Source organism: Notechis scutatus, chromosome 1 (assembly GCF_049901735.1).
Source record: "Notechis scutatus isolate UNSWTSFEM ecotype Mainland chromosome 1, rNotScu1.2, whole genome shotgun sequence".
NCBI classification, from domain to species: domain Eukaryota; kingdom Metazoa; phylum Chordata; class Lepidosauria; order Squamata; family Elapidae; genus Notechis; species Notechis scutatus.
The window spans coordinates 326971336-326992713 of NC_142009.1; the positions used below are offsets into that span (position 1 = coordinate 326971336).

The 21378-nt window shown below is 41.5% G+C and overlaps 1 protein-coding gene across 8 annotated transcripts in view; it reads left to right on the plus strand.

Annotated features, from left to right (window-relative positions):
* Positions 1-21378, plus strand: part of TCF3 (transcription factor 3) — a 123477-nt gene that overhangs the window by 14874 nt on the left and 87225 nt on the right. For all 8 annotated transcript variants that reach the window (XM_087952626.1, XM_087952628.1, XM_087952630.1 and 5 more), the window contains exon 3: positions 2831-2903. In XM_087952626.1, coding sequence (XP_087808752.1) covers positions 2831-2903 — 73 coding nt within the window. The remainder of the gene's footprint in view (positions 1-2830; positions 2904-21378) is intronic.

Here is a 21378-nt window from a genome sequence, read left to right on the forward strand (position 1 = left end):
AAGTATTTTTAACTGGAATCAGCTGTTTAAACAACAGTGGTCTTATTTTTGTCTTTAGCAGTCGACTGGATCTGTTAATCCCCAGAGTTGCTAGTTTAATATCAGGTGGTAGAAAACATGCAGTCTTCAAAATTATAATTACAGCATACGAAGAACAATTGCAAGAATTTGGTATGTCAAGTTTAATGAAAAGAAGGACTAGGGATGTCATGATAGCAGTCTTCCAATATCTAAGGGGTTGCCACAAAGAAGAGGGTCTCAAGCTATTTTCCAAAGCATCTGAAGGCAGAACAAGAAGCAATGGATGGAAACTAATCAAGGAGAGAAGCAACTTAGAACTAAGGAGAAATTTCCTGACAGTTAGAACAATTAATCAGTGGGACAACTTGCCTCCCAAAGTTGTGGATGCTCCAACACTGGAACTTTTAAAGAAGAGATTGGACAACCATTTGTCTGAAATGGTCTCCTGCTTGAGCAAGGGATTCGTCTAGAAGATCTCCAAGGTCCCATCCAACGCTGTTCCTCTGCTAATTATCTTTAGCTCAGAATAGAATAGAATAATAAGCTTATTGTCATCTTGGATGTACACTAATTGGCATACATTAAAATGAAATTTCATTGCATACAGCTCTCAAAGGTTCACCACCTCTAATATCCTCGCCATGAACATGACAAAATAAATTACAAAATTACAATATACCTACATATGTTACGTTCCTGGCATCTCCATGTAAAAATGTTAGAATTGCCAAAGGCATTTTCCTCTGGCAGGATATTGACCTTTAGCTGTCTTATAGAGAAGACAGAGTGGGTTCACACAACATCCTATCCCCTAACCCATTTTAACAAAACAATGTGCCATTTCTACTGTGTTGCCCCCCAAATAAGACCTTGTCTTATATTTTTTTTGCCACCAAAAAAAGGCACCAGGTCTTATTTTGGGGGGATTTCATCCACTGACTAACCTCACATGCATTCATCGCCCCGGCCTCATTTTTGCTGTCCGAGGCCTTCACGAACTGAAGGCCTCTGCAGCCAATAAGAGAGTTCCAGATCGATCCAGTGTTTGTTATCAGCTACAGGAAAGCCTTGCCAGCCTTGCTGGCTGCAGAAGAAATGGGCTGGCAAGGCAGGTGTCGGGGTGTGCGAGGCCTGGCTACAACTGTCCAAAGGTAAATAGTAGGGCAGCTCCACCACCACCCCATCCCCACCCTAGCTTAATTTTTACCCATGCACACAGGTAGGTGGGATCTTAATGAGGGCTTATTTTGTGGGGTAGGGCTTATATTGGGCACAGATGTAAAAATCAAGGTAGGACTTACTTTCAAGCTAGGTTGTATTTTGGGGGGAACAGGGTATGTTTCCATAACAAATTATGTTGGAAATAAAAAGCCAAATATGGGCTAAAAGTGATATCCTGGTATGAACATGAGGAACAGCCAGAGACTACTCACCCTCTTTGTAGCTTAGTTAAATATGTTATGTGAATCCAGTCTGTGGTCCTTCCAGATGTTTCTGGACTGCAGCTCATACTACCTGTGATCATTGGGCAGATTGGCTCAAAATAGAGGAATGGAAATTACGGCTGGAAAGACCCAGAATGCCGAACCGAGATAAGTCAATGGCCTGACTCCTCACTAGATGGGCATATGTCCATCAGGAGCATTCTTCATTCAGCCAAGACCTTGGAGTGGCTCTCAGGTTCATCAGCCTTCCCCAGTTTGAAGCCTTCCAGATGTTCTGGGTCTGACACATCTGGAGGATATCAGGCAAGATTGTTTGTCTATCAACTCTGGTTTGTGGGGACTGTTCAATTGTTTTTAGGATGGGGACTTCTCTGTTCAGTCTTTGTGGGCAGCACACTTAGAAGGGGAAAGAGGCATCAGATATGTCCATACAGAAGGACCGATGTGAGGCAGTATAGCGGCTCCCAAGGCTGTGTGGGAAACGAGGTGAAAACACACACTCTCTGCTGGAAGTTAGAGTGTGTTGGTCCTTCCTCCTTCCTCCCACTGCTCAGATTAATCTGCCGCTTACCTGCTCAGGAACTGGTTATTGCTTCATTTAGATAACACCCCTGATAGCAGGTTGGGGAAAGCCATGCTAACAGCTGTGCTTCTACCTGTCCTTTGGGGAAGGACAAAATCTACCTTGTACTTTTTGGAAGGATTTCTAAGTGAACATAACAGATCTTTTAGAAATGCAGTTTTAAGGAAATAGAAGTGCATTTCTAACTGATCCTCTACATTTTAAGAATCTACTTCTTTGATTCTTACGGGATCAGGCTTCATCTGTGAAATGCAATCTCTAGAAATACCCTTGTGTTATGAAATTGTTGATACACAGTTGAAGATGTTTTCATTTGCTAGGAATCTGAAGATTTATTTCAGAATAGTAGAATGTTAGGGCTTCTTTGCTGCTTTATTCTGATTTGTATGCTTTAATTTATTGCCTTGATTATTACCGTTCCTGATTTTTATCTTATCGTTGCAGCTTCTCTCTGGGTGGGTTTTCCTATTGTTTGCATAGTGGTTTTTAAATAGCAAACAGACCCAAGATAGGCAGCCCAATAATTTAACCCTGCAGAATATTTATTGTCTATCCAGCAATTGCAAAAAAACACAAAAAAAAGCCAACAGTCTTTGCAAACAGTTTGAAGAGCTCACTGATGAAATACGACAGCTTTGTTTCATTTTAGATTTTGGCTAGATAGCTAAAATCTGTGGCGTTACCTCTCATAATGTTTTTAATTGCTGAATTATTTCCCTTTCTCCCCACACCCATGTTCTCCGATGTTTAATCTTGTTATTGTTTGCTTTCTTTTTTCTAGATGTTTCCCTTGCCAGTGACTAATGGAAAAAACAGACCCACAACTCTTGGTAGCACGCAGTTTGGTGGATCAGGTATTGCTTAACTTTCTCTTCCCTTTGGGGAGAAAAGGCCCAATCTCTCTGATATTTGATGTAACATATTTTCTAATATTGAGACTCTGGTTAAAAATCTGCCCAGGGACCTCATGCTTCCTTTTCCCAGTTAAACACCACAATTTTATTTATTTATTTATTTTTGCCTTGACCTTATCTGCAGGGCTGTCCACAGAAAAGATTATCTGGGGCAGGGATCTAAGGAATAAAATGACATCTCGCTATTTTGATTGTGCTATGGTTTTTTTTTTTTAATGTGAGCTTTTTTGAAAATGCACTTCTTTGTGCACTGATGATGTTACCTAGTTTGGGCAATGAAACATCTGCAAGAAAAACAACCAAGCTCAGAGAGCACCACGGACCCCTCATTTCAACCCTGAGCTATTCTTCTTTATTGGCATTTACTTATTTAGTGAAGTGTTCCTATTTTATAAGCTAATGGTTTGTTTTTTCTTTTTAAAAGAAGTGTTTTTCAATCTTAGCAACTTTAGCATTCTGCAGGAGAACACTGGGAATTGAAGTCCACACAAAGTTGCCAAGATAGAAAAACATTGATTTAAGCAATTAAAGCAACTATCTCTCGGTGTTGTGTATGGCACTTCTGGAACTGTCAGGTTAGTACCTTCAAGAAAGGAGAGTGCCACACCTTTCGACCCTGGCCTCCTAGCCATGGGCAAGATATGGAAGAGCCATAGTCCCAAACACCTGGAAGGTCCCCTATGGTGAATGAAGAGCCAAACAAAGTTGAAAATGAAGGGGAATTCCCACCCTTTTTATTTATTAATGGTATAAAGCTACAGAGCGCTCCCTTTTCTTCTCGGGCTGGTCCTTCAGCATGAAAGTAAAGAACTGAACTCCATTGTCACTGGGGATCACTTTGATTTGGGGCGTGTGTTCGAGAAAACTCTTTTTCTGCCAGCGGGCGATACAAGTTTGTGCAAGTGTTGAATGTTGAAGCTACAGGCGGTGAGAACAAAGCCAAATTCCCCGCCACATGTTCTGTGCCTGAAGGTTGTCGTGTCTGTGTTTTCCCCTTTGATGCTCTTTTTCATACACCCCCCCCCAAATGTTTCAAAATGAAGATACTTGCCACAGTCAACCCTTATGGGATATATTGGGATATATTTGCTTGAGGGGTATTATTGTTGTTCTTTGGTTCCATATTTAAGGAATCATGCTTGGGATTTGGATCCATAGGTTTACACTCCAACTCTGCCTCACTTTTGTTCTCTACGGCTGGAAGAAAATCCACCACTTTTGTGTCAGCTCCTTTTGACTCAGGCTGCCGGCTTTTAATTAAAAGACGAGCTAGATAAAATGGCATGAACACATTTAAAGAAGAGGGCAGGGCATGGGTCAACTTAACCCCATATTGCCACAGTGATGAGCAGTCTTTCTAGGCCAGTATTTCTCAACCTCATGTTGGCTGGGGGGATTCTTGGAGTTGAAGTCCAGGCATCTTAAAGCTGCTGAAGAGGTTAAGAAAAACCCTTCTATACTTCCTCAAACAGAGACCCTTTCTTGTTTCCTGTTATTTTCTCACCTTTATGAACTGGAAGTGCCAAAGTCTTAAACTTAGGAAATTCTGCACCCAGACTTGCTATTCCAACTCGGAGCAACCGTCTTTCTGATTTATCTCTGAGTGATACGCCCAACCCTTCCACCCATCCAAACATGTTCCCAGGATTTCCTATCAGGTCTGTGTGTGAATTCCAGAGACCAGAAGCGTCAATCAGCCACTCAGATCAGTTGTGCGGCCTGTAAATTGGCCCAGGCCGGCTCTGCCCCATTATTCGGCAGTTTTAATTCACCAATTATTATTGTGTTTTCTCCATCCTCCTCCTGCCACACCCACCAGCTACACCTTTGCGGATGCAAGAAATGCCAACAGCAACTATAGGATCTGCCATTCTGGAGAGAACAACACATTACAGACTTGGAAGTATGTTTTTCTCTCTTAAGCAACCAGGCTAACATTTTGTTCATACATTGTGCAAAACTGTGGTCTTTTTAACCATACTTTACTGAACAAGCCATACCTATAGGTTGGCAGAACAAGAGTAGCTTTGGTCTGCTGGATGCACATATCACAAAAAAACCCAAACCAATACTCTTTCAATTAATATACTAGGAACCGTGTCCGAGTGTTCACACAATCTGCCCCATGTATTTCTTTCTGAGCTCTTTAGATGCGGCTTCAGAGTGGCTGCAATTAATCACCCATAATATGGACACCTTGTTTAGGTACAGAAAAGTAAATTTGCAAAAATACCTATTTTCCCAGGACTTATTTATTCAATGCCCTGCCCTCCTGGATCCTCCCATCATGCCCTCCCAACCTAGTAAGGATTACTAGGAGTTTAATCCAACCACTCAGAAACCTGTTAATAATGGAGTTATAGTTTTTACCAAATTTCACTATGAAGCCAGATGCCCTAGAATAAGCTAGCAAAACTCAGCTTCCTGCCAGATTTTTCGTTTCTCTAATGCACTGATGGGGCAATGGATAAATTATCTCAGTTTAATTTGATTTCATGCCAGTGTTATGGGGTAGTTTTGAGCTGCTGCCACTGCTGCTTTAAGAGTTTATATACACACACAAACCTTTTCTAAGAGCATGCAATGACTAGGCTATGTATATATAAGCTGTGTATAGATAAATAGAGAAGAGAGATCATCGGAGGGGGAGGCAATAAATCACAATGATGGATGCTGCTGCACAATCAAAACCTCTCCCTTTTTATATGCAGGTGTGCTGACCTGGAGAGAGGGCTTAGGTTCAAAGGCAGCATGGCCTAATATGAATAGTGCTGGACTAGGAGTGGGGAAACCCAGGTTCAGTCTCCCTTTCAGCCATGGAAGCTCATTGGCTGACTTTGGGCCAGTTCCTCCCCTTTTCAGCCCAGGAGCCAATCAGGTCTGTGGGGAAGGGACTGGACTAGGAGTGGTGAGAACTGGTTTCTAGTCTGCTCTCAGCCATGGAAACTCATTGGCTGATTTTGGGCCAGTCCTTCCCTCTCAGCCTATCAGGTCTTGTGGGGAAGGGGCTGGACTAGGAGTGATGAGACTTACAGATTCTAGTTCCCTCTCAGCCATGGAAGCTAATTGGTTGACTTCGAACCAACGTCTGCCTCAAAGCCCAACCTTGCAGGGTTCGTGTAGGGAAAACTAGGAAGAGGGTACACGATGTACGCTGCTCTCTATAAAAAGCGGTGTATTAATAAATAAATACAATTGAAGATCTTTATGCTAAAAAATTTCCCTACAGCTTTCCTTCTAGAATGACCTGAAGCCTCCCAAATCATCTAAAAAAAGAATGGGGTTTCTTTGTGCGTGTGTGTGTGTGTGTGTGTAGGGGGGAATTTTGCAAACTAGCTCTTAACCTTTTTTTTTTTTTAAAAAAAAAAAGTATTTCCTCTATGTTTTTGAGGCAGCTTGTAGCGATATCAATACAGCAGACGTGACTTTTTTGAGAAGCTGGAAGGAGGGAGGGAGGGAAACTTCAATATAAATTGCTCATAGTACAGCAAAGAAGCTTCTTACTGTGTTTTTAGCCTTAGTTTGAGGAGATGGGGATAGAAGTGTGACATTTGTGGGTAAATGGGCTGCAAGGATAGAATTTTGGCACAGCTCCCAGAGGATAGCAGAAAAGCATGTGATTTAACCTGGAGAATCCCAGCCTGTAGATAACATACTGTAAAGTGCCTGGTCTATTCTAATGTTTCTCAACCTTGGTAGTTTTAAGACATGTGAACCAAGCAATGCTGGCTGGGGAATCATGGGAGTTGAAGTCTTAAATTTGCCAAGGTTGAAAAACAGTGTTCTCTTCCCTGGATAGGAAGGATGTAGTTCCACCACATATCATCAGCGGTGTGTGTGTGTGTGTGTGTCTGTGTCTGTCTGTCACAGCCTCCATTTTGCCATAAGAATTTTTCTCATGCTGGCTGGGACACCTTTGAGGGGCCAGGGTGGGCGTGGCCTGGTCATGGCCGCCTGGGTGTGTGTGGCCCGGGTGGCATGGGCTGGTCCCTCGCTATTCTGGGACGACCCTGCAGGACAACTCTGGGCCTCTTGCAGGCCGGATCCAGCTCGCAGGCTGCATGTTTGACATGTCCGCTCTAAACCTTCCACAAGTTGCCCCTAGATTGTGATATTTTAAAGCAGTGATCCCCAACCTTTTTTACGCCGCGGCCCGGTACCGGCATCAGCTGGGCGCCGCCATCTTTTTGATGAAAAAGTGCTTCCGGTGACCTCACCGGAAGCACTTTTTCATCAAAAGAAATCTCCCGAAAATGCTACGCGGCGCGTGCTTCGTTGAGCTTTCTCCGGGTAGAAATGGCTTTCTACCAAAAAGGCACCATCGTCTTTCGGTAGAAATGGCTTCCCGGAAAGCACCACGGCCATCTTTTTGATGAAAGCGTGCTTCGGTGAGCTTTCTACCGGAAAAGCTCACCGGAAGCACTTTTTCATCAAAAAGATGGCGGCGCCCAGCAAGCCAGCGGCCCGGTAGGAGTTGTTCCGCGGACGGTACCGGTCCACGGACCGGTGGTTGGGGACCCCTGTTTTAAAGTGAGAAGGGGCAAAAAGAATGAATGCATGGGAATTAAATTAACCTGCATTTAATTTATGTAATCAAATGACAACTGTATTATTTCTCCTGGCTTAACTCATTTAAGTTTGGCTTTTGGTTCGGTGGTGGTGGGGATATATCAGCCTATTGGCCCCAAAAATATGATGCCAAGCATTGTATATATTAATTTTTTTTTCCAATGTTTTGTCTAAAAATTAAAACTTATCTTATGGCCCAGCAGTGGGATCCTACCTGTTCCACTACTGGTTCGGTGATCGTGTGTGCACCTAACGCGTGCGCGCAACTTTCCCCACAACAGCTGAGACAATGAGCGGACAGTGCCAATCGGCTGAGAGGATAAAGAAGAGAAAAGTGCAGAGGCAGCTGGGAGAACCAATCCTGGTTTTTCTCTTCTTTCTCCTTTCAGCTGATGAGGCTTTTCCCCCCCCATTATCTCAGCTGATCATTGGAGGGTTTTTTTTAACTACCTGTTGGGCCAAACTGGTCCGAACCAATAGCATACCGGTTGCCCTTTTTTTTTTACCTGAGATATAGTTCTCATTTCCCTTTAAGACAGGGGTGTCCAACCTTGGCAACTTTAAGACTTGTGGACTTCAACTCCCAGAATTCCTCAGCCAGCTTTGCTGGCTGAGGAATTCTGGGAGTTGAAGTCCACAAGTCTTAAAGTTGCCAAGGTTGGACACCCCTGCTTTAAGAGTTTAATATTGGCAAACACTGGGAAAAAGCTTGGGGCAAGTTAGTAGTCAGAAAAAAAAAACCTCTGGCTTGGTCCTCCCACGTGCTAAGCCATAACGTGGCTTTTGGGAGAGTTGTGAGAATCCATCATAGTTTGTGAGCTACAGTTGATGCTTAGCGAAAGTCATAACCCAGCCAAGAAAGAAACATGGCTCAGTCCAATGAGCCAGACCAAGGTTGGGGTCTAAGCAGACTCATCTGGTACCAGCATTCTCCTAAGTCCCTTGAACTTTTGTGAACTTATAAATCCTTTTTTTTTTTTTTTTTGAAAGGCCATCTGGTCTTTATCTCATCTGGCAGTGATTTGTCAAGTTGTGCTTCCCTTTTTGTCCCATTCTTCAAAAAACATTTTTGGGGGTAACTCCCCCATTCTCCCCTCATGCAGAAGTCCCTAATCTTGGAGCCTCCAGATGTTTTTCTCACCACATCTGCAGAGTATCAGGTTGAGCAAAGCTGTGCTAATATCATTAGGGAGGAACAGGGGAAAATGATGTACCTTCCCTGCTGTTTGCACAGAAAAAAGTTTATACCTTCAACAGATCTGCCAGCTGCTTTTATGCCCTCATGTTTTTGTTGCTTCTTTGGAAAGTTGGGAATCGGCTCTTTTTCCCATGGGTGTGTTGTCAGCGTGCTGGGTCACCACACCTCAATCTGGGGGTGTCTTGCTGTGGTTCTTGTCTTTGCATTCTCCCACTTTGTTTGGATTTGAGCACACAGCCCGATCTGGAGCGTCTTCAGCAATAGCAGGCTCGACTCTTACAGCCTTCTGGAGCATCTGTAGCAGTTAGAATATTTGCTGATATGGCGCAAGAACATGAGAAAAGTGAGTCAGAATTCAACCTTTCATTAAAAAATAAATAAAGTCCCAAGTCTGTGTCAAAGTGTGTATGTAATCTGTTAAATAAGACTAGTGACTATTAGGAATGATATGTCTGCCTGTCTGTCATAAGACCACCTGATTCCAGACAACCCTGGATATCATAGAGGTATAAAGTATGCCAATTAAGATCAGAGCCAATAATTAATCCAGAGGGGATGCCCCATATTCTCTTTGCACAATCACAATTGTTCAGGAGCCACACCCCACATTCTAACCAAATCCTGGGAGAAAAAACTGGGGGATGTGCCACCCATCTCGCTGTCCAAAGTGACTTGCGTGGCTTACAATAGAAGAATAACTATTAAAATTAACAAGAATAAGAAAAAAAAACCTATATTGATTTATCTTTACTACTAAATGAACTCATTTTCTGGGCTCACATAATACATTGCAGTTTTGACCAACCCAACGGGTCAGAGTCATTCGTTCATGCTAGGGCAGAAAAAAGTGACCGGTTTGAACACTTAGCCAGCCTTGAACCCATTACTTCAGTGTAGCCACTTGGCCTTTAAATGAACTGGTTAAGTGTCTTGTGTTGAGCACAGCTACTTGCAGTTAGAACAGACAGTACAGAACTGAAATGGATACATAAATGGCTTCCTAAAGTAAATTAGCTTCCTATATTTGTGCCTAATGTTAAACAGAAAATTAAGAGGATATCCTGGTAAATGCCAGCATCCTTCCTCTCTTAAAAATAAACCAATGAGTGCCAATGACATATAGGGGTTAAGAAGCTGGACTGTGTGGAGACCTAGGGTTTAGTGCTCTTCCCCACTTCCCTGTCTCACACCTGTGAAAGTCATTGGTTGGTTTTTCCCTCTCAACCATAGAGCCAACCTAAGAGCAGTGAAGGGCTTGGACTAGGAGAAGGGAGATCCAGGTTCTGGTCCCCACTTCGGCCATGAATATTCATTGGCTGGCTTTGGGCTGGTCCCTCCCTCTGAGCCTCAGGACCAATCAAGAGCATCAAAAGGGCTTGGACTAGGAGGAGGGAGATCCAGGTTCTGGTTCCCCCCTTTGGCCATGAATATTCATTGGCTGGCTTTGGGCTGGTCCCTCCCTCTGAGCCCCAGGACCAATCAAGAGCATCAAAAGGGCTGGACTAGGAGGAGGGAGATCCAGGTTCTTGTCCCCCTTTCAACTGTGGAAATTCATTGGCTAACTGGCCCAGTCCCTCCCTTTCAGTCCCATAACCAATACAGTCCAATTTGCAAAGATGCTGAATTAGGAGACTTAGAATCCAACTCAGCCTATCTCAAAAGGTTGGCATGTGGAAAAATTGGAGGAGTGATATTATGCACTGCCTTGAGCTGCTGGAGGGAAGGCGGCATATAAATCAATATGCAATCACCTTTCCTGTCTTGGTAAAAAGCTTAAAAGCATGTAGAAAGCTGCTGCCAGAGAGTGGAGCACCACGGTGAGATCGGCAGCAAATAAATTCAACAAATAAATACATAAATAAGAGTAAGCAGGGCTGGGAAAACAAACCCCGATTGGCTTTCTTGTGCACATCAATTTAATTAAAAATAAACTGAGTGTGGTCTGCATGGCTACCTCTCTTGAAAATTACACAGGAGAAGCCACTTTTGCAGTTTCTGGGACTTCAGACTATACATTGCTGGCCTAGAAAAAAGATGAAACTTGGGTGCACAGCCACACATAATTCTGCAGTGTCAGAGAAAGAGCTGTGAGATCCAGGGCTCAGTTTCCGCCAGTCCTTTTTAAATTCCTAGTCCTCAAGATGGGAGACCGTATCTTTAAAAAACGAAGAGCTGAAATTGAGGGAAGTCTGAGAAAGCGGTCTAAAGGCTGGGGAGTTGACAGTGCATCTTGTTCCTCCTTGGGCCTTCCCTGTGTCCCATAACACCTGCCACACAAAATAGCACGGGCAGAATGAAAGAAGATTGACAAAATTGGCTGAGCTTCTAACAGTTTTGGGCACTGCATTTGAGGCTGTGTGAGCTGCCCTGGGAAAACTTAGTTTTGAGGGATGAAATATAATACAGATTTTTTAAAAATAAAGTTACCTATATCCATGGGTTGACGTATTGTTCGTGCCTGCACTGTGTGATTTTTGTTTCTGCTCAGATCTCCCTAGGCCCACCCAACCAATCGCCCATCTCTTGACCCAGTAATCCCCTTGCTACCTTTTTGGCCAAAAAAAAAAAAAAAAGTATTGGGGAAGGCTTTAGAGTTCTTTTCCCCGGCTCTGAATTCTCTTTTTAATTGTTAACCTGGCACACTTTGATCTCTTTCCAAAAGAGAGAGAAAGAAATGTGTTGGCAAGGCTTCTGAGCGCTCCAGCACAACAAGCGTCTCTCCCTCTTCATCTCCCAAACAAAGAATTAAACTGCTAACCTGGATAGAAGAAGAAAACTCTCCACCTTTTATTGTAGAGCCGTGGATGAGAGCAGCCTTTCTGTTCACCTGCTTAAAATAATAATAATAATAAAAAAAATTGGCAATGGCATTTTGTAGAGCTATCCATTTGGGGCTTAAGGAAGTTCAGGTCTCTGTGCAAGATTTTATAAAGAGCTACGCAAATTTGAAAAGAAAGTTTTAATAAAACTATAATTACCATTATATCCACCTTTTCCAACCCTTCTGGCAGCCTTTCTAAAACAAGGTGACTAGTTGTCTCAGAAACAAGATGCCAGCCTAACAAACCCCTGGCTCAAGACAGCAGAACGTTTTTGAGGCCTATGAATCTTCTCGTTCTCCTTTTCCAAGCTCAATAATGCAAGGCAAAATAAGATGTTTCCCCCCAAATTGGTCCTAACTGGCCGATCAATTTGCAATGCGATGGCCTTCAGTAACAAGATCTGCAATGCCTTGTTCCTTGCTTGAGTGGGCACCCAGTTTGGATTTCAGAGCCTGTTGCAAAGAGTGTGACACCCTGCCCTCCCCATTTTTGCCCAATAATATTAACTGGAAGAAAACAAGCAAGTCGTGTGTGTGTGTGTGTGTGTGTGTGTTTTTAAACTTGAGTTATGCAAGGTGTCTGGAGATACTCCAGGTTGCTCTATCTCTTGTGCACACATAAAATTTAAATACCAATTTCTGTCTTAATAGTTGCAGACCTCACAAACCTGCTCGGATATTCTGACCAGGCCTTTGAATCCTGCTCTTGGTGTTAATCGCTGCGGCAATTGGTACCATCAAAAATATTTGCTTGTGGTTCTAACTAGGCCGTAGTGAAATATTGCGCACATCACATAGGTCCAAGAGAAAACAAACAGGCAAAAAAGAATCACATTTTAAAACAATACCAAATCAAATGTTCTTGGCCCCTGCCTTGCCATTAAAGGCATTATGGTGGCATCACAGTCTTTAAATTTTCCAGATCTTTAGTTTTACAGCAATGACTTTTAGATTTATTTCCCATTCTGACATCTGCTCTAGTGGAAATAGCAAAGAATTCTGAACTGTAATATCCAAAGACCAATGGAAAACAAAATGTTCTTTGGATTCCCAGGTTTCTTTTCCCTCAAATTATTTTATTATTATTATTATAGCCTGGATGTGGTCTCCAGTAAAGATTAAATCCAGTAGCTGGGACAAAAACTTTTGAGAGGCATATTGTCAGCGGCGTATTGTATGGATGTCAGAAAATCAGAAGGAATCCAATAGCACCTTTCAGATCAACAAATTTTATTAAAAGGCGTAACTCACTTTTATAACAGTGAAAATAGCCGTGGTGGCACAGTGGTTAGAATGCAGGATTGCAGGCTAATTACGCTCTCGGCAGTTCGATCCTGACTGACTCAAGTTTGACTCAGCCTTACATCCTTCTGAGGTGGGTAAACTGAGGACCCAGATTTTGTGCGGCAATATGCTGACTCTGTAAACCGCTGAGAGAGGACTGTAAACCTCTGTGAAGCAGTATATAAATCTAATTGCTATTGCTTTTGATATAAATTGTTAATTTGAAAAAGTGCTATCAGACTCCTGGTTTTAGGACCACATAGCTATCTTCTTATAAGTAGTCCTCAACTTATGGTTCGAAGTTACAATGGCACTAAAAGAAGTGACTTATGATCATTTTTCACACATATGGCTGTTGTAGCGTTTCCATGGTCATGTGATCAAAATTTGGGCGCTTGGCAACTGACTCATATTTATGACGGTTACAGTTTCCCAGGGTCATGTGATCACCTTTTGTGATCTTCTGACCTGCAAAGTCAATGGGGAAGCCAGATTCACTTAACAACCTTGTTATTCACTTAACAACTGTGACAAGAAAGATTGTAAAATAGGACAAAACTCACTTTATAATCACCTTGCTTAGCAATAAATGTTGGGTTCAATTGTGGTCATAAGTTGAGGACTACCTGTATGTATCAAAGGATCAATCTTGGGTCAAACCCTGGACGGGTCCTATTTCTCCAAGTTTATCCCTGTGCTTTGTACCCAAAGTGGGAAAATTCCAGCTTGCTTTCTAAAACCAGAACCTTAAGTCTGTTAAATAGGAATAAGGAAAAGAAGAGGTGCGTATTTCTTTCTGTGTTTGCAAGACAGGGTATTAAAAATTATACACTAAAAACGCACAACAAGACCACATGGCCCACCTCCTTTATAAACTTTGAATGCAGCTCTAGACATCCAAAAGCTGTTATCAAATTGTAATTTTAAACATGACCTAAGGGGGAAATTATAATGACATGACTAGAGAGTAATCGCATTATAACTATGTAACATTAATGAAACTAACATGTCATTGAGATTAAATTCAATTTGATTTTGCTGCACATATTACATTGTGGTGTGTAACCCCCAACACATGGCTCAAAGCCCTTTATAACCTTTTTTTCCCCATATTCCTGTTTTTTATTTTTTACTGCTTTTTAATAACAAAAAAGAGTAAGTAAAAAGAACAAAACACAGTGATAATGATCAAGATACATACATTGTCAAAAGGGAGTGGGACAAAGAACACATAAAAGCATTCTAACAAAAACGAAAGAAATACAACAAAGAAAATATGATACATCATAACAGTAAACAATTACAGTTCCGTGTATACTTATCTAATGCAAATAACGTATTATTCAAATAATGTCAGGCTGGAAAGACCAGGTCTACACATGTGAATGTCCAATCAAATTGATTTATTGCTAAAAAGCTTACAAATAGGAATCTTCTCAAATTAAAGGTTAGCACCTACTTGGAGTTAGATAAGAATCAATGGAATTCAAGGGAGGTTGGACTTAGCTTGTGGCTAGTAGGAATTCTACGCTGAACCCTCTTTTAACTCTGGCCCCAGGTTCATCCTACAAGTATGTATATATTTCTAATACATTTATACAACTATCATTTTTAAACCTACTATATTCCTCATAAATGAGTCACATCTTTTATTACGTTGTCTGTACAAAGTGTACATAGGCTTTGTATATTCCTGATTTATATACTGTACACCTTCGTAAAGTTTATTTTTGACATTCTACTTAGTGCAACTTACCACTGCAATTTTATAAAGCAGGGGTCTCCAACCTTGGCCACTTTAAGCCTGGAGGACTTCAACTCTGGCTGGGGAATTCTGGGAGTTGAAGTCCTCCAGGCTTAAAGTGGCCAAGGTTGGAGACCCCTGTTATAAAGCACACATGAGGATATAGTATCATTATACGTGAATCAGGCTACTTTCGTTCATTCCACAAAACCAGAATTAAAGCATGGGTTAGCATGATGTCTGTTTGCAGCCACAGTCAAGATCACAGCTTCTGATTATAGTTTTGGTATAGTTGGAAAACCAGATGTGAATTAGGGGCAGTGCTCTGTAAGCATCCCATGTTAGTGGTGGGCAATTCATTTTGTTACAAATGAAGGCAGATACACACACATCGCAGGATAATGTTGCAGGGCCCAATTTAGGTCACTTCACTGGGACCAGAGGTTTAGTCTTCCGAGCATTTGGACTTGGGCTGCAGCCCACCCTCCAAGAGCTTCTCTCTTACCCAGAATGTGTGACATTCCCTGCACGAGTCCGGAAAGCTTGGAAGACTTAATCCTCCGGTCCCGGTGACTGACCCAGATTGGATCCTGCCATTCATTTTGTGGCCAGCGTTGGTTTGTGCGTGTGAAAGAGAGCGATTTGAACACCATATTTGTGCCAGTCTGTGCAAGACACAGGCAACAGAAAAGCAGTTGGCAACTGAAGTATGAAATTGCTACTACCCATCTCTGAATTTTCCTGGCAAGCTTAACCCTTCGTTTACCTCTAGGTTCTTTCCTTTTGCACCAAGTCCCCTGGGAAGGGCGTGTGTGTGTGTGTGTGTGTGTGTGTGTGTGTGTGTGTGTGCTGAAGGAGGACATATTTGCCATTGCAACTGTAGATTAACCCCAATGCTTTTGGAAAATGGCTTTGGAAAATCCAAAAACTACAAATTGGACAACCAGGACTGGAGCAAAGAGCACTGTGTTGAGGGACTCCCTCTCTATTTCAGGGATCTCTTCTTTTTTCGTCTTCTTCCTGCCTCCCCCCACCCACCCACCCCCATACTACTGGGAGCATGCTAATGAAAAAAGATGGTGTCGTGGGGTGATTAGAGCTCCCCGTTTTCTCCAGCTCTTGCCCAATCAATTTCCTCTTTTTCCCTTAACAATCACAGTGGTCTCCTTTCCAAAAGCTTGCAAATACCCTATTAACATTGTTATACGAAACAGCAGTACACCATTTAATTAGGAAAAATAAGAGCTAACCTCCACCATATGTTATGCTTCTGTTGGTATTTGCATTTGAAAGTCCAACTGCATTTCAGATGCAGAGCTGGGATTTTCGCCATATGAGCAGCCTCCACGTTTGGGTTGCTATGGGGGAAGACTGGAAGGGGGGGTGAGGGAGAGGAAATTCAGTGTACTTTCCTGATGGAATTGAAATCTGTTTATTTTTCCGGAGTGCGTTTTCCTTTTTTTTAAGAGGTGAAGGGGTTTTTTTAATTGAAGAAGATGATATCTTTTGCAAATTATCAGCAAAGATTGGGCTTTTGGCATATGTTTTTGTGCAAGGAAGCTCTTCCCACACACATGGACCTGTTGAAGGAATATTTATTTGCAGATGCATGTATACAGCCATTCTCATTCTCTGCTCAAATTGTCCTGATAATTTGCCTTTAAAAATTAAAGAGCTTTCTGTTATTGGGTATGCCTAGTTTAATGAAAAGAAGGACTAAGGGTGACATGACAGCAGCGTTCCAATTTCTAAGGGGCTGCCAGAGAGAAGAGGTCAATCTATTCTCCAAAACACCTGAAGGCAGAACAAGAAGCAGTGGAAGAAAATTAATCAAGGAGGCAATCAACTTAGAACTGAGGAGAAATTTCCTGACAATAAGAACAATTAACCAGTGGAATGACTTGCCTCCAGAAGCTGTGGGTGCTACAAGACAGGAGGTTTTAAAGAAAAGATTGGACAATCATTTGTCTGAAATGGTATAGCGTCTCCTGCTTGAGCAGAGGGCTGGACTAGAAGACCTCTAAGGTCCCTCCCAACTCTGCCATTCTGTTTTTAAGCTGCAGAGGGAAAGATGCTGGGCTAGGACAGGGAGACTTGGCTTCTAACCCCCCCCCCCCGCCATGGACATTCATGGGTGATTTGGGGCCCAACCTAATAGGGCATAGGGTGTCCTGTTAAAGACAGGATGATACTTTATTATACACACAACAATGTGAAATCACAGCTGCCAGTTCTTTAGCTGGTGTTGGCCTTCATACACATCAAGGTCTTTCTAAGAACCTAGGATGTCGTAATGTGTCGACGTAGCATATGTGCTTTTCCAAGCAGTGTGGTCTTTTGTAAATATTGTTCATCGCATAGTCAGCCAGATGTTTAGGCTTGATTTGGCATTTTTATCTCCCTATCAAGTCCTCCCCAAGGACCCGAGATAGGCCAATTATTATTATTGTTGTTGTTTATAACATGGGTGTGAAGCATCTGAAGCTCTCCAGATGCAACTGGACCCAAATCCAACCAGCCAGGGTGTTGGGGTAGATATAAAATGGAGTCTAAAAACATCTGGAAGGTGACGGTGCCTCCAGCCCGGGTTAAAGCTGGCAACTCCTTCGGCCATTAATTCGGTGTGGCTTAGATTTGCTGACCACGTAGGTCTTCCCCAGCTGACTAATAGGTCATTGGAAGCTGTGGATTGACAAAACCAAGTATATGCATTTGACACCTGTCATTTTACCCCTAAAGCAAATGAAACCTCTCCACTGCTGATAACAGATAATCAAAGTTGGAAGGGACCTTGTAGGTCATCTAGTCCAACCCCCCGCCCAAGCGGGAGACCCTACATCATTTCTGACAGTTGGGAGTCCAATCTCTTCTTGAAAGTCTCAAGTGATGAAGCTCCTACAACTTCCGAGGGCAACTTCTGTTCCATGGGTTGATTGTTCTCACTGTCAGAAAGTTTCTCCTTATTTCCAGGTTGAATCTCTCCTTGTTCAGTTTCCATCCATTGTTCCTTGTCTGGCCTTCGGGTGCTTTAGAAAACAGCTTGACCCCTTCCTCTCTGTGGCAGTCCCTGCTGGGTGTGTCCTCCATTTTAAGAATATAGGCAATCCTCAACAATTGAGCCCAAAATTTCTGTGGCTAAGACAAGTTATTAAATGGGTTTTGCCTTGTTTTATGACCCTTTTTGCCATATTTATTAAGTGAATCACTATAGTTATTCAATTAGTAACACTTGTTAAGTGAATCTGGCTTCCCCACTGACTTTGCAGGTCAGAAGATCACAAAAGGTGATCACATGACCCCGGGAAACTGCAACCGTCATAAATATGAATCAGTTGCCAAGCGCCTGAATTTGGTCACGTGGCCATGGGGATGCTACAACAGTTGTAAGTGTGAAAAATGGTCATAAGTAACTTTTTTCAGAACCGTTATAACTTTGAACAGTCACTAAAACTGTTGTAAGTCGAGGACTACTTCTAGTCTTCAAGAAGCTTGGGAAGATAATTCATTCTTCCAAGAAGGGATCTAGATCTTGTAGGATCTCTTTCCTAACCTTGGAGATCACTTTCTTCCCTAACTCTGGACAACGCTCTCTTCCCCAGGAGAGGCCAAGAGTGAAACGAAAGACTTGCATAACTTTGCCGAAGTGGAAGGCTTGCATAGTTAGCATGCCAGGTCTTTTATATCCCTGATGACAATTCCAGATCTGGGGAATAGCACTTCAGGCCACGAAGTGGGCCTGAAAAACTAATTTTAACTCCATTGGACTGGCTATTTTAAATTGCCTTGGGAATTTCTTCTGCCTTCAGCTCTCTTTCCCTTCATCCTGGTTCCTGGATTATGGTTACTTTCGTGAAGCCATAATATTTCCCCTAGGAGAGTAGAATTGAACCTTTAGCTTAAACAGAAGGAATATTCCCACTTAGACCCTCATTGATGAGCTGTGAGTGTGAGATCTTGCCCGACTGGGCCATGTTTGAATAAGTCTTTTAACACTTTTGTAGTTCGACAAACCATATTTGAAATCACAGGATAGTTTCTGGCCAAAGGAGCAGAAAAGCCTCACCCTTCCACTCTTGACAATTCTAAGACATATGGACTTCAGCACCCAGAATTTTGGGAATTAGAGTCCACCCATCTTAAAGTTGCCATGGTTGGAAAATCCTGGTTTACTGTTAGCATGTTGCTCAGAGATATGCTTGCCACTGAAATGAAAGCTGTTAGTTATAATGGCCCCTGGACCGTCAGATTAAACCTTCCAACATAGTTTGGAATCTAATTCCACTTAGAAGCTCTTTTATGCAGTTTCCCATTGCTGTTTCCTATGGCATTAACATCTACATTTTATACTTTGTGTCAGGGTGGATTTGATTTAAATCAGGGGTGTCCAACCTTGGCAACTTTAAGACTTGTGGACTTCAACTTCCAGAATGCCTCAGCAAAGCTGGCTGAGGAATTCTGGAAGTTGAAGTCCACAAGTCTTAAAGTTGCCAAGGTTGGAGACCCCTGATTTAAATCACTAGTAAAAAGGCTTCATTTAAATCAAATTAATTTAAAACATAATTTTTTAAAGCAACTGTCACCTCTGCCCTGCAGCAGCTCCTCTTCTGACCCACTGTTGACCCACCAACAGTCCCAATATTGCAGAATATACAGCCTCATGCTACATAATTAAGCTCCATTTCATGCTGAATAAATTGTTAATGTGTCTTAAATAGAAAACTATCTTTAGATAGATTTTTACTCCAAAAGCATTTTATAAAAATAAATTTGATTTAAAAAAATCCAATTTAAATTTAAAAAATCTGATTTAAATTTTTAAAAATCCAATTTTTTTTTTTAAACAACAACCATTGATTTTTATTCACCCTGCTTTGTGTGTCTGCATATGTATAAACACATTGTCATTTGTTTTCATTTGTCATTTGCTGGGATTTGTTTTATGAGAATGAGAAGAATGAAAACTTTTCTAAATCGTTGTACACCCTCTGATTTAGATCTGTGTTTATATGTGCTGGTATACTTTTGAAATGCAGAATGTTGACGCATTTCTGAATCTTACCTTTGCATTTGGTTGCGTTTGTGGTCTGGGCCACGGCTGTTTTGATTTCCTGTGTCCCGTTTACTAGGCTTGCATTATCCTGAGATTTACTTACTGCATTCAAGTTATCAAGAATGAATTTAGAGCATATGATTATGATGATTAAACAGGATAGATTATTGAAAGAAGATAAGATGATGTAACTGTAGAGAGAGAGACAGAGAGGTCAAAACATATAACTGCTGTGAAGAATATCAGAAGTCACTTCTTTACAAACTAGTAGTTTTATATAAATAAAAAATAATTAATATTTATATTTATAAATATATTTAACATTTATCTTTACAACAGATAAGATAGTCAGGTATACACTAACAGCATGAGGTTATCATGGAGCACACAGAACAAATACACACACAAAAAAGGCGGGGAAAACTCTTCCTTTAAATCCCAAGCAACCAATCATAGCATAGATTGCCTCATGCAGGAGCCAGCACTCTCCAACCAATCAATTACAATTGTGTGTTCTGGCCCATTATACGCTTTACTATTCCTAAATTTAATTATGCTAACAAACTATAGAGAGAGGGGTCAATATATATATTTATAACAACTGTGAAGAATATTGAAGCTTTACACTTTTTAATGGAACTTTTCCTCTCTTTTTTTGCTTCTTTGATTTTCTTCTTTTCTCTTTCTTGGTGCCATTTGCTTGTGTTAGGTTTTATTTTTTTTTTTATTTTTTTTTTAATAAAAATATATTAAAAAGAAAAGAGAATGAACTTAGGGCCCATGCCTGTTACCTTTAAAATGCAAAGGGTGCTGAACTCCCTTTCATTTTCCAAGTTTTCATCTCCACTTGAAGTAGTAGTGGGTGGTATCATAGCTACCACTCAGCTGGAATCACAGGATGCAACAGGGCTTACCCAAGTAGAGCTAAAATAGAAATGTTCTGGAGCAGAAGAGTTAATTTGGCTTATTATTGATGAAAGATGGGTTCTCTCTTGACTGAATTTACATATTGGTCAGTTTTATCCATGGTTTGTTGAAAATTCATACATCTCACTAAGCTAAGAACCATGATTTTACATCCTACACAATTGCTGGGATTGCAGATCACAAAAATTCAAATTCAAACAAACCACATTACGATTGTGCAATGCACAAACTGGTTTTGCTTTCATCAGCAAGATATTTGGGAGTATATTTCTAGATTATACTTTTTTTTTTGAAAGATTTGTCCTATTCTGAAAGATTTTGCCATTGTTTGATACAAGCTGATGCTGCAACAAAGTTGAGCATCCTGTTTTGGAGATTTGATCCACTTCAACCAGGAATGAAAGCTCTTTTAAGGTATTGCTGATTTTCTTGTTGTGAATTCTCCCAGTGACACCTGCAAAGTACTTAGGCCTCTTTTCTTGCTTCCTTCTTTCTTGTATTCTTTATTCCGATGCAAACTTCCCAAAATTGTTTTTAAGATGGGCCGCCTCTAAAGCTCAGAAATAAATAAGGAATATTTGTAATAAAAACAAAGCATTAAGTTTTTCCTGCTGATAAAGGAAATGATTGTATGTTAAACCAGCGTCCATCAGTTCTGGGGGTGGACGGGCTTGTTTCCAGGCATCAGTGAGGAGACTTTTACACAAGGTTTTTTTTTTAAAAAAAACAACAACACCAGGGTGTCCCCAAGAAAAGAAAGTAATCATTCCCTTTGTTGTGGCAACTGGAGTTGAAACAACAGCGTCTAACAAAAGGCTGCCA